Source organism: Dipodomys spectabilis, unplaced genomic scaffold, assembly GCF_019054845.1.
Source record: "Dipodomys spectabilis isolate Male_0828 unplaced genomic scaffold, ASM1905484v1 ptg000231l, whole genome shotgun sequence".
Classification (NCBI taxonomy): Eukaryota; Metazoa; Chordata; class Mammalia; order Rodentia; family Heteromyidae; genus Dipodomys; species Dipodomys spectabilis.
In genome coordinates this window covers 2,722,607-2,736,044 of record NW_024870908.1, presented here as the reverse complement: position 1 = coordinate 2,736,044, position 13,438 = coordinate 2,722,607, and the positions used below count along the sequence as shown (strand labels likewise).

At 47.3% G+C, this 13,438-nt stretch overlaps 2 protein-coding genes across 3 annotated transcripts in view; both read right to left on the bottom strand.

Moving 5' to 3' along the window:
- The window catches only part of Txndc11 (thioredoxin domain containing 11), a 49,965-nt gene extending 38,792 nt beyond the window's left edge, over positions 1–11,173 (bottom strand). Inside the window, exons 1-3 of one of the 2 annotated variants that reach the window (XM_042698324.1) lie at positions 10,822–11,173; positions 4,487–4,703; positions 497–594 (exon numbers count right to left, since the gene is read on the bottom strand). In XM_042698324.1, the coding sequence (XP_042554258.1) occupies positions 497–594; positions 4,487–4,703; positions 10,822–11,075 (569 nt within the window). In that variant the 5' untranslated portion in view covers positions 11,076–11,173. Of the gene's footprint in view, positions 1–496; positions 595–4,486; positions 4,704–10,821 lie in introns of those variants that run through there. The other variant, XM_042698326.1, reaches the window with a different exon arrangement.
- A 947-nt stretch (positions 11,174–12,120) lies between these two features.
- The window catches only part of Zc3h7a (zinc finger CCCH-type containing 7A), a 34,568-nt gene continuing 33,250 nt past the window's right edge, over positions 12,121–13,438 (bottom strand). Inside the window, exon 23 of the mRNA XM_042698248.1 lies at positions 12,121–13,031. Within this exon, the coding sequence (XP_042554182.1) occupies positions 12,842–13,031 (190 nt within the window). The 3' untranslated portion in view covers positions 12,121–12,841. The remainder of the gene's footprint in view (positions 13,032–13,438) is intronic.

Sequence of the window (13,438 nt, the reverse complement as noted above, 5' to 3'; positions counted from 1 at the left end):
GCAGTTTAGGAAATAAGATTATTATTTGGTCCCATCTTTATAAAAAGGGCATAGAAGCCAGGAGTAAGTAGCTCACGCCTGTAATCCTAGCTACTCAGGAAGCTGAGATCTGAGGATCATGGCTCCCAGCCAGCCAGGACAGAATAGTCCCCATGAGACTCTTATTTCCAATTAGCCACTCAAAAACAGGAAGTGGCACTGCGGCTCAAAGTGGTAGAGCACTAGCATTGAGCAAAAGAGCACAGGGACAGTGCCCAGGCCGAGTTCAATTCCCACAACTGACAAAAACAATAAATAAATAAATAAGTAAATAGAAAGGGCATAGATAATGTATATTCAAAGGAGAAAATAAAGCAAAACACAGTGATTACATATGGATGTGACTGTTTTGGAGTTATTTATTAATTTATCTATTTGTGTCTCCCACAGTGCACCACTAGTACTTTCTCATGAGGATAACAGGAGGTGAAGCTGGAAGGCCCAGGGTAGCTCTTACCTGCGGTGATACAGATGGATGACAGGAAAGTAGAAGAAGTGCTTCTGCTTTCTGCATTTTCCCTGGTTCCACCAACAGTTAACTGCCACAAACAACACCTGCAGAACCAAGTAAGGTTTCAAATAACCATGAAGAACAACCCAACAGTTACCAGACTGAAAGATGAAAGGATAAAAATGGAACTAGTCCTCTCAATGAAACAGAAAGTATATTTTTAAAAATCTGTTTCAAGCATCTGCCACTAAAATAAAAAAGACAGACTCGTCTCCAGTGTCAGCTAGAACTTGGAGTCTGGCCCAAGAGGAAATGACTTGAAGTGAGTGAGTACCAAGGAGTTTGTCTTCAGCATACATAGTTATAAGGAAATGAGCAGGGAACCACTGCCTCACACCTATACTCCTGGCTACTTAGGAGGCTAAGATTTGAGAATTTGAAGCTAGCCCAGGCAGGAACGTCTGTGAGAAGTTTATCTCAAATTAACCACCAGAAAGTCAGAAGTGGAACTGTGGCTCAAGTGGCAGAGTATCAGACTGGAGTGAAAAAGCTAAGTCCAGAGCCTAGGCCCTGAGATCAAGCCCCAATACTGACACAAAAAGAAAAGAAAAAAGACATGGTAAATGCCCCAGGCTAGGGATGTGGCTCAGCAATACAGTGCTTGCCCAGCATGAGTGAAAACCTGGGTTTGATTCCTGTATTGGGGGTAGAGGTCTTTTGATTGTCAAACTGAGTGTCTGAAAATAAAATATGAAATGTTACTGCCAATAAAACATTCTGAATGTCAGAAATAAATGATTACTTTAAAGCTAATGAGGTAACTAATGGCTTAAGCCTTACTCTAAAAGTTAGTTCAGGAAGTGGCGCTATGACTCAAAGTGGTAGAGTGCTAGCCTTTAGCAAAAGAGCTCAGAGACAGATCCCAGGCCCTGAGTTCAAGCTCCACCTCAACAAAAAACCCCAACAAAACAAAAAGTTAGTTCATAGTGAACAATAAAAGGGATGGGGATGTAGCTCAGTGGTACAGTGCTTGCCTTGCATGGACAAGGACTTGGGTTTGTTCCCCAGCTCTAGGGAAAAAAAAAAGTAAAAACATGGATTAAATGCACCTTATAAACAGATGCCAAAGCTGTGTCCTGATATCTGCAATTCACTTTGAAATTCATCCATAACTAAGACGGCTTGATGGCTTGGAGTACTCTTGTCACCCTGGGCTGAGAAAAGTGTTAGGGTTTCATTTGCTCTCATTATGAGAATGGTTGAGGATGATGCAGGATGTTTAACAATTTTCCTGGCCTTTACCCGCTAGATACCAATAGCACCCTCTTTTCCTGAAGTGACCATCAAATTGTATCCAGGCAGAGAGCTACATGTCCTGAGAGCCAGGCAGCAGGGGGAAAAAAGTCTCTAAGGGCTCAAGAATGGTTCAAGTAGTAGACTTTTCAGATTTGCTTAGCAAGCAAATTTGAGAACCTGAGTTTAAACCCAGGGTTACCAAGGGGGGAAAAAAAATGTCTCTAGCCAACAACCCAGATAGAGGTAAGATGATAAATACATGACAAACTCATACACAAAATGCTAGCAGAATTTACATGGGAAGTAAAGGTAAAATTCTTAAATCTTTGCTGCATGTCTGAAACTTTTCATAGCTTATAATTCAAAAATCTCAAGGATAGAATATATACAAAAAGCCACCTTCAAATGCTTTACACCACCTAGCACAAAACACCATTGTTAGCTGGGTGCCAGTGGCTCACACCTGTGATCCTAGCTCCTCAGGAGGCTGAGGATCTGAGGATCATGGTTCTAAGCTAGCCCAGGCAGGAAAGTCCATGGGACTCTCTCTTATCTCTAATTAACCAGCAACAAAAAAACTGCAAGTGGAGATGTGGGCTCAAGTAGTAGAGCGCTAGCCTTGAACACAAGACCCCAAGGACAATGCCCATGCCCTGAATTCAAGCCCCAGGTCCTATACCAAAAACAAAACAACACCCCAAAAAACCCACAGTTGTTCAAAACTTAGTGGCAAATGTTTAGAACAGAATTACTCTTAGAGTCTAGGTTCTAAGACAGGAAAAGCAACATATTTACTTATGGGTGAAATTTCCTTTTTTCTCAAAAACAAGGCAAACTACCTTGCTAATTTTACTAAGCGAAATGTTCTAAAAATAAATCTAGTGCTTTTCCCTAGTGAGCACATGGAACAATATGCTCTCAATTTGGAATGAACTGAGAAAACGTTTTTTAAAGAGCCACACTGCCTGTTGCTATGGGACCTTTAACAACATGCCAGCACCCAAGTCTCTACTTTAGAAAGCCTAGACTACAAATGGCAGCAGCTTCCAGAGCTGTTGGGAACAGGAGCAGCACCTGTTCCCATTCGTGTCACCACTTAAGAGTGACAGCAAGCTTATGTAGTATACACCTTAGATTCCCCCTTCCCTACAGGGAGTCAGGGCCTATCCTCTCCACACTCACTCAAAAAACTGGGAACTGACTGCAGAAGATGATACTCTGCCAGCCTCCTGGTGCTGAGTCCACACTGGAAGGGCTGATGTAGTAAAGAATGCAGGGCTGCCCTATACAAGTATTTGGTATACTTTGGGGGTTGTAATGGTTAAGGCAGCTTTGCTGGGCTGGGCTGGCACCATTTACAACACTTCTTGTTTCTAAGAAAAAAATAACTGAGAGTTCCACACAAACTCCTGCAAGTCAGAGTGTAGCAGAGATCCTCAGATCTGTGTATCTCAGCAGGACCTCTGACAACTCTGTGGTGTCTTCTGTAATGGTTGGGGGAAGCCACAGGGCATGTGTAAGGCAGGGCACTGGCCGATGGCTTGCAAAACTCAAGGCTGCTCAGGACAGGGAACAGCCATCCATATCCCCTTATAGCAGTTCTAAATGCCTGCCAGACACAAGTGCTGGGGAAAACCCATGTCATGACCCAGACCCAGACCCAGACCCTCCTTCTTGCTTACACAGGAACACAAGGCACAGGGGCTGTGTTCCCTGAATCCTCTTGTGTGAACAGGGCAGAGAACAAGGGCTTTGTCTGGCCCAGAGCCAGCAGGGAGCCTGGAAAACGTCATCAGTTTGAATGGCTAACTGTCCCTGTCCATGGCTCTGCACAGAGGTAAAAGGACTCGCTTTTCCTGTGCATCTGTATACATCCTTATCCCCACCACTTCTTTGTTATAATCAGCGCACTAGATGATTTTGAAATTGCATGTGTGGGGAAATTGCATCACCTATGATGAAAAAGGGACATCTTCAAATACTCGTTTTCTAAAGGATAACTGGGATTTACTGCATAACAAGGATTTGTTGTGTTTTGTTTTGTTTTTTACTTTTGGTGCCGGTCCTGGGGCTTGAACTTAGGACCTAGGCACTGTCCTGAGCTATTTGTTTTGTTTTGTTTTTAGTGGAGATAAAGAGTTTCATGGACTTTTCTGCCTTGGCAGGCTTTGAACTGTGATCCTCAGATTTCAGTCTCCTGAATAGCTAGGATTATAGGCATGAGCCAGTAGCACCTTGCTCAAGGGATTCATTTTATCTATCATCTTTCCTAGTCCAAGGTGGCATTCATTACACATCTGTTGAATATTATTCTGGACCATGTAGTAAAAAGGTCAGTCTTGTTACAATGTAGTCTTCTCATACATACCCTTATATATAATGCCCCTAATTAGTAAATATCAATGGCTATGTAAGAACTTATATTTTCACTCTCCCTATTTCCTGCAGCACTGAAATCAGACTGGCATCATAGGATGAGCACTGGCCCACATCTGTAAATGTAGAAATTTCTCTCACTCTTGACTCTGATTATAACATCACAGCTAGAATCCCTGTTTCTTTCCAAAAGGCTTTACCAGTCACAAACCACTCCTAGAGTTCACCTTGGCAAAACTGACAGGTAGTCAAGGTGTCTGTATGGGCAATCTTCCCCTATGCCCAGGCTTCACCATCATTAGTTTCTTGGGCAGAAAGTGTTACCTGGTCTGAAAGCTGGCTTGCTGCATGCTCGATTTCTGCTCTGGCGGCGATTGACTGGCCACACCACGGGGCATAGAAGAACAGCAGTACCACCTCTGAGTTGTGGCGAACATGCTCTGCATAGTCCAGCTGCCCCTGGAAGAGGTCAAGGACCGGAGACCTCGAGGAGAAAAAGCTGACAGGTGGCTTTGCTGGTATTATCACATCTTTTGCTCGACTAAAAAAGAGCAAATATAACAACTTTAATCTTCTAACAATGATAATTTTTAATCTTCTAACACAACAATCCAACAACATTGTGTGAAAGGAAAATGAAGGTCATGTTCATTAATGCAGTCACTCAGGAGGTAGAGATCAGAAGGACCGTAGTTTGAGGCCAGCCAGGCAAACAGTTTATGAGATCTCCATCTCAACCAACAGCTGTGCACAGTGATGTATATGTAGCCTGTCATCCCAGCTGTGTGGGAAGCATAAACAGGAGGACTGCAGTCCAGGTTAACCTAGGCTCTAATCTAAGAATAATTATTTGAAAATAATTACTAGAAAAATAACTAAAGCAAGAAGGACTACAGGTATGGCTCAAGTGGTAAAAAAATCTTTGCCTGGTATGTACAAAGCACCTGAAAAAGTAATATACTATGCTAAGGTGCCATTAGCCAGGCTAATATAGACATGAACACTTCCGAGGTGACTGATAAAGACTAGAACAGCGGAAACCAGTCAACTCCAGTTTTACCTCCCACACCCAAGGCCCCATCCTCACTGCTTTGCCCCCACAGGACACACTCATCTCCAAGCCATGAGGGTCACCAACTCTTGTACACAGAGTATGGAGAAGGAGCACTGAGGCCACACTAGTGAGATTTCTAAGAGAGATGCTCTGGTGGACGCAACTTTGGGAAGCAGAAAGTTTAGTAGGTAGACTAATAGCTACCTACCTTACCCAGGGCACTCAGACCAAAGTAACAGCTCAGCAACAATACACCTTTCTTCTCACATCAAAATCCACAGGGCAAGGAAGCTGAGTAACAGCAGTCACCTACTTAACTAGAAAGCAGGCTTCCAGAACACCTGAGGTGCTGAACAAACAGAAGCCAGAAGCAACAGAGTAGCTGCAACTTTCCCACTGAAACAGGTCTGGGCGAGGGCAGTGACCCACCAAGTTAAAATGAATCTGACAAATACCCTGAGCTCTTCCCATAAATGCACTCCCCAGCACGAAGCCCTTAGAGCAGCTTAGCATGGAGACAAAGGACATAAAAATGGAACTCTAAAAATACAAGATTAACCCAAAAGAAGGCAAAGAGAGCCAAGAAAAGATCAAAACACAGCTGGGAAGGTGGCTCAGTGGTAGAGCGCTTGCCTTGCATACATGAGGCCCTGGGTTTGAGTCCTCACCATCACATAAGCAGAAAAAGCCAGAAGTGGTGCTGTGGCTCAAGTAGTATAGCACTCACCTTGAGCTGAAGAGCTCAGGGACAGTGCCCAGGCCCAGAGTTCAGGCCCCACGACTGTCCCTCTCCCCACCCCTCCCAACCCCCGCCTCCACTTACAAAAAAAGATCAAAACCTAGAAGGTGCCAGTGGAAAAACAAGTGGCAATACTTAAACCACATGAACTGTAAGGGAACAAAACATGTACACTGAGAGGAAGAGACTGCCAGGCCTAGGTGTAAGTCATCTAAGGGAGACACCTTAAAATATAGACATGAGTCAGGTGCTAGTGGCTCACGTCTCCCCAGCTAGTCAGGAGGCTGAGATCTGTGGATCGCAGTTTGAAGCCACTTCAGGCAAGAAAGTCTATGAGACTCTTAGCTCCACCAAATTACCAAAAAGTTGGACAATAGCTTAAGTGACAGTGCTCTAGCCTTGAGCACAAAAAGTCAGGGACAGCACCCAGTCCCAGAGTTCAAGAACCAGGACTGGCTGGCTGGAGCACGCATGCACATGTATGCATGCACGCATGCATACACACACACACACACACACACACACAAACAGAAGCATAAGGATCAGAAGAGACACCATGTTCATAGTACACACAGGCTCTGGCATGACTCATCAGCCCAAAGGATAAACTAAGGCTTCCTTATTCTTCTAAGTTCAACATTATTCCCAAACATAACAAAAGCTTCCTTACACATACCATAACTTGGACAAGTTCCAAAGGAAACGAGGAGGAGGGGAGGAACTATAGAATACATATAAAATGGTTGCATTTGGGTCTAGAGGTGTGGTTCAAGTAATAGAGCACCTGCCTAGCAAGCACAAGGCCCCGAGTTCAAACCCTAGTACTAAAATAAGAATAAAGAAAAACAAACAGTGCAAGGCAAAAAGAAATTCTAAAACTATGACCACATTTATACAAAATCTTCAAACAGGGGCTGGGAAGGTGGCTCAGTGGTAGAGCGCTTGCCTTGCATGCCTGGGGCCCTGGGCTCGATTCCTCAGCACCACATAAGCAAAAAGAAAAAAGCCGGAAGTGGTGCTGTGGCTCAAGTGGTAGAGCGCTAGCCTTGAGCTGAAGAGCTGAGGGACAGCGCCCAGGCCCAGAGTTCAGGCCTCACGACCGGACCCAAAAAAAAAAAAAAAAAAAAAAATCTTCAAACAGGCAAAGTACTAAAAAATAGCAATTGCTAAAAATAGCAAATCTACTCAATCATTGAAACTGCTCGGTGAACTGAGCAGTGAACTGCTCGGTGAACTGCTCAGTCCATGCTGAACATAATCACAACTGAAAACCCCATCAATCATTGGAAAGTCTTAGTTGAAGAATCCCTAGCTGGCCTGTAATTCTATCTACCCAGGAGGCTGATATCTGAAGATAATTCAAAGCTATCCCAGGAAGACAAATCTGATTAAATATCTCAATAAATCAGGAATTAATCTCCAATTTACTAGCAAAAAGCTGGAAATGGAACTGTGGCTCAAGTGGTAGAGCACCAGCCTTGAGCAGAGAGGCTAAAGGACAGCCTAGGTCCTGAGTTCAAACCCCACCATCGGCACAAAAACAAAACCATTCACTGGGCAACTTGTAGTGTGCTGAGCACAGGTACTGAGGCTGCAGCAGGTAGCACACAACCCTCTTAAAGTGCCACCTTCCTCAGAGATAAAGAGAACTACCAATGTAGACATTCCGTGGTCACAATGATGTAACAAGGTCGCAACAAGTTTTCTACCTGGGCTAGCCTTGAATCGTAGCCTCCTAAGTAGATAGGATTACAGGCATGTGCCCCTGGCACCCAGCTTTAAAGATGTTAAAATAAAGGGTAGAAATGTTAGTGCCAGTTGTTCAACAATAAAGTAGTATCTTGACACCATTCTATCCAAAAGGACCAAAAATATTAATATGAGGCTAATAAAAAAAAGACTGTCCTATCTGCCAGCAGCAGCATAAAAAGACAATGAGTAAATAAACAGCATTCACAGCCTCATTCTCGTCACCAGAAGTGGTTAAGGACCTTGTTCTGCCAACTCTAGAAACCGGATTTACACTATCCCTTCTTCCTGAGGTCTCAAGGACTCTCCTATCTACTACGTCAAACTAAATTGTCTCTGATAAAGTGTTAAACATTATTTCGACAGCTGGGCAAATAAATGTAAATAAAATCCTCTTTCTTGCAGGAGAGGACCTTCCTTCTTAATTTGAACCTAAATGCCAACTTGCAATATTCTACCTGGAAAATACATTGTATATCTTTCTTGTGGAGAACAGTGATAAAGAGCAAGGTTAAGAGTGTAGGTCCTGGGGCTGGGAATGGGGCTAAGTGGGAGAGTGCTTGACTTGGATGCCCTGGGTTCAATTCCTCCGTACCACAGGGTGGAGTGGGGGGAAGGCTGGAAGTGGTGCTGTGGCTCTAGTGGTAGAGCACTAGCTTTGAGCAAAAAGAAGCTCAGGGACAGTGCCCAGGCCCTGAGTTCAAGCCCTAGGACTGATCAAAATGGGGGGTGGGGGGAGGCGGGGAGAAAAGGAGTGTAGGTCCTGATAATGAATTCAAACTCCAACAACTGTGTCACTTAATAGGTGGGTATGATTTGGGGCAGGTTTTGCAAGATGACCAAGCCTTGTCTGCTTCATCTATAGGGTGGGAAGAATTATAGTGTATCCAGCCATTTTTAGGAACTATAAGCTTTTTTGGGGGGGTCCGGTTGTGGGGCCTGAACTCTGGGCGCTGTCCCTCAGCTCTTCAGCTCAAGGCTAGCGCTCTACCACTTGAGCCACAGCGCCACTTCCAGCTTTTTTCTTATGTGGTGCTGAGGAATTGAACCCAGGGCCTCATGCATGCAAGGCAAGCACTCTACCACTGAGCCACCTTCCCAGCCCCAGAACTATAAGTTTTAAATGACATCCTTACGAGGTTCTTATGTAGATGTTAAATGAGCAAATTCATTGATGGAAACGCTAGTTCCCAAGCAGGCACTTTTGTCTGCCAGGAGCTGTCAAGCAGTGTCTGGAGACATTTCAGGGTGCCATATCTGGAGTGTGTGCTATTCACATCCAGTGGGCACAGCCACTGAGCACGAGAGAAGGCACAGGACAGCCCTCTACAACACACAATTGTCTGCCCCAAAAGATCAGCAGTGCCAGAGACTGAGAAACTTGCTGAGTTTAGCATCTGGCACATGGCTAATGCTCAATGACAAACTGCTCCTTCCACTCCAATCCCCAACCCTCTGACACCTCTTTGACAACAGGAGCCACAAATTGTGCTCAATAAGCTGAGAAATGTCATCAGCTGAAATATCCCTGTAGTTGGTCAAGAAGAAATTTCAGGGGCAATGGAGCTTTTACAACCCGATAGTTCAGAAGATAACTCTAGAGCCAGACATTGATGGCTCACACCAGTAAATCCTAACTACTCAGGAGGCTAAGATCGGAGGTTCGAAGTTTGAAGCCAGCAGGGACAGCAAAATCAGTAAGATTTTTATCTCCAATTAACCACCAAAAAGCCAGAAATAGAGGTGTGGTTCAAGTGGCAGAGAAAGCTGAAAAAAACCTCAGGGAAAGCTCCCAGGCCTTGAGTTCAAGCTCCACTACCTGCACATAAAAAAGATGGGTTTTTTTGTTTTTTGTTTTTTTAAAAAGAGATTCAGCTGGGTGCCAGTGGCTCATGTCTGTAATCCTAGCTATTCAGGAGGCTGAGATATGAGAATCACAGTTCAAAACCAGCCTGGACAGGAAAGTCGTGAGACTCTTATCTCCAATTAACCACCAGAAAACCAAGTGGCACTGTGGCTCAAGTGGTAGAGCGCTTGCCTTCAGCTGGAGAGCTTAGGGTCGGGGCCCAGGGTCCAGAGTTCAAGCCCCACGACCAACAAAAAAGAGAGAGAGAGAGAGAGAGATTCTCTAGAGCTTGGGAAGGCCAGAAATTCAGCAGAAATAGAAAACTTGTATCTGTGTTCTTTCCTGAAAATGGGCACACAGGTCTCGTTCTTCCTTGCTTACTGAACTCCAGCCTACTGACTCAGTTCCTTTTCTAACTTCAGGAAGACAAGCCAGTCCAGTCTCAGGACTCTGGACTTGTTCCCCCTTCCCTATCCACTTCCCCCGGGTCGTCCCAGGGCCGACCCCTTCCTCTCTGGCCTAAGCTTCCGATGTCACTTCCTGAGGAAGGCCTTTCTGTCTTACCTCCAGGCCTACGGGAACCTGCAGGGCACTTTTAGGAAGCACTTTTAAAAATCAAGCTGTTGGAAGTGGCATCGTGGCTAAGTGGTAGATGCGCTCGCCTTGAGCTGAAGAGTTCAGGGACAAAGTCCAGGCCCAGAATTTAAGCCCCATGACCGACACCCCCCCCCCCAAAATAAAAAATCAAACTGCTTCTCCTTGTCTCCCCTGCAGCCTCTCCTTGTCTCCCCTGCACTGAAATTGCCACCAGAGCTATTTGGGACTTTGGTCATCGTTGGCGTGCAGGGCAGTCATGCTGGTAAATAACCATTAATAGGTTCCTGAGGCTCTCGGGTGTCTGGAAATCGCTATACACTGGAAGCTCAGGGGAAAGGAAACACGAGGGTCTTCCAGCCTCGGCAGAAATGACAGGTGCACACACGCCCCCCCCCCCCTCAGGTCCTCAATAGTTGGGAAGCAGCGCAAACATCGGGTTCCACCTCCCTCGGTACGAACGCGGGGGGAAAAGGGGGTCGCGGGGCAGCTCCCCGAAGCCACAGCGAAGACCACGGTCGCGGGCCTCCCGGGTCACACCCCTCCGCTCCAGGCAAGGTCAGGCCGCTTACGCCCCGGTCCCCGACACGCCGGACCCCGAGGCTGCTCGGCGGGGCCGGCCCGGGTTGCGGGGCGCCGCGCCGCGGGGCCGGGGAGTGCGGAGCGCCGGGCCTCACCTGCAGGTGAACTTGAGGGCCAGGAGCAGCGCGCAGCCGAGCGCCACCGCCCCGCAGAGCAGCTCGGGCCGCCGGCGCGCCATGAGGGAGGCGCCGCGCAGCCCGCGGCGGAGCCGGCCCTCCGAGGACGCTGGGGCCGGGCTGAGGGAGCCGGAGCCCGCGGGGCCGCCCCCGCCCCCGCCGCCGCCGCCACCCGCGTCCTCGGCGTCGTCGCTGCCGCTGCTGCCGCCGTCGCGGCCTCCGCATTCCGACATTACATGCTCCCCGTCGCCGGCTTTATACCGCCGCCGCAGCCGCCGCCTCGGGCCCAGGGGCCCGGCCCGGCCCGTCGCTCCCCAATCCCGCAGCCGGCCGAGCCCGCTAACCCGGACCCTCCACGTCAGCCGCGGCGCGGCAGCGCCCCGCCCCCGGGACGCCGACACCGCCCCCCCCTCCCCCCGAGCCTGCGCAGTCGCAGACTCTGAGTGGCCACGCCCCCACTTACAGAGTCTGCGCGAATTGCTCGCGCGGCTCAAGGCCGCGTCAGCCTCCGGTGGCGTCCGCCCCGCCCACACGGAGTCTGCGCAGGCGCTGCCGCGGAGCTGGTGAAACCAAATATTCCAGCCCCGGCCACGTCGGGGTGGTGTTGGGTGTGAATCCCGGCCCCGGCCCGGGGGACGGTGCTGGGTGACCCGTTGCCCTTTTAGACGCTGTAGTGATCAAAGCAGTCAGGTGACAGGTCCAGAGCCCAGGGTGACTGGGGGGTGGGGGGACGGGGCACCTGGCCCACAGCTGACTTCAGCCCCCAGTCCCGCCCTCCCAGTTGGCATTATGTCACTCCCTGCTCAAATAAAAAAGGTATTTAAGGAAAAACCGACTTTTCTTGGCCGGCCCAGGCGAAAAGTTGAGAGATCCTTAGGATAACTAGGGATGTGGCTCTAGGGGTACAGCACCTTCCCAGCAAGTGCAAGGCCCAGAGTTCAAACTCCAGTAGTACAAAAACCATCCTGGAGCCGGGCGCTGGTGGCTCACGCCTGTAATCCTAGCTACTCAGGAGGCTGAGATCTGAGGATCACGATTCTAAGCCAGCCCGGGCAGGAAAGACTGTGAGACTCCTATCTCCAATAAACCATCAGAAAACCGGAAGTGGCCCTGTAGCTCAAGTGGTAGAGCGCTCGCCTTGAGCTGAAGAGCTGAGGGACAGTGCCCAGGCCCAGAGTTCAAGCCCCACGACCGACAAAAAAAAAAAAAAACAATCCTGTGACTTTTAGTCACTTGCCACTTCTTGATGGAGAAAAACCACACCAAAAGACCAAAGTCTCATATATATAAAATATTTTATTACAGGCAATATTGGTCCATACACTACACAATACCAGCAGTACAAGTGTAATCGTTCAAAATCATCATTTAAACAGCAAAAGACCAAGAAATAAAATTTAAGTCAATTGATTATTTTTCAAAATATTCTCAATGCACATTATTCTGGTTCCCTTATTGTAGTGAAACATACAAATACAGAAAAATACCCCATTTAACATATACTACTGTTAAATGGTTATTTGGCTTAAAATCTGAGTTAAGAAAATCCTTTTTTAGCAACCTACATACAGATAAGTAGCAAACTTTTATTAAACAATTCATTCTGCTAAAACATGTAAAGAATCACATCCATTGTGTATTCTGACCCCAGCACAAGTGTCTGTTCTCCTGCCATGGTTCTTATCTGAAGGACCAACTCAAAGAATCATCCTAGACATAACCTTTTCCTCATCCCAACACACTTCATCCAAAAGTCCGTTCAACAGATGGCCACCAGAGCGCGGTCACTTCACCATTTGATGCCAACGGTTCTGTGAGAGCTTGGCCAGACCTGTGAAACATCCCGTTTTCCTACCTACTGTGGTTGCTGCTCGGGAGGAGGAGGAACGAGGTTCGCCACAAAGCAGGAAGGCTGCGGCTCCTCTGCCTCGCACCTTACAACACTTGTAATTTTTTTTCTGGTCAGTGCTCTGATTAGGTTACAGAAAAGCCAGCATTATTAGTTTAAATCTTTAAACAAAAAACTATATTTTCCAAAGTCATTATCATTTGGGGCAATTAAGTGATCTTTTCTTGCTTTGTTGAGCTTCATCTTTAGGGCATTTCTTCTTTCTTCCCATTCTTGAAGTTCAGCATTTCCATGTGCAAATTTACAGCCACTCCCTTCTGGACAAGTGCCAGTCATATACCTGTCAGGAAGAGGCAACTTGGTGAGCGTACACAGGAATGGAAAGAATCCAGGTCAAGATTCCTGAAACTGGGCTGGGAAGTTGGCTAAGTGGTAGAGCGCTTGCCTTGCATGCCTGAGGCCCTGGGTTCGATTCCTCAGCACCACATAAGCAAAAAGAAAGAAGCCGGAAGTGGTGCTGTGGCTCAAGTGGTACAGCGCTAGCCTTGAGCTGAAGAGCTGAGGGACAGCGCCCAGGCCCAGAGTTCAGGCCCCACAACCGGACCCCCCCCCCAAAAAAAAAAAAAAGATTCCTGAAACTATCACTTCGCTAGCTTTGTGATTTGCATACAACTTCTTGCAATCTTCAATGTGAGGAATCCCCTTTACCTCCACTGGGGATCAAACCCAAGGCCCGAAGGCCCGTTA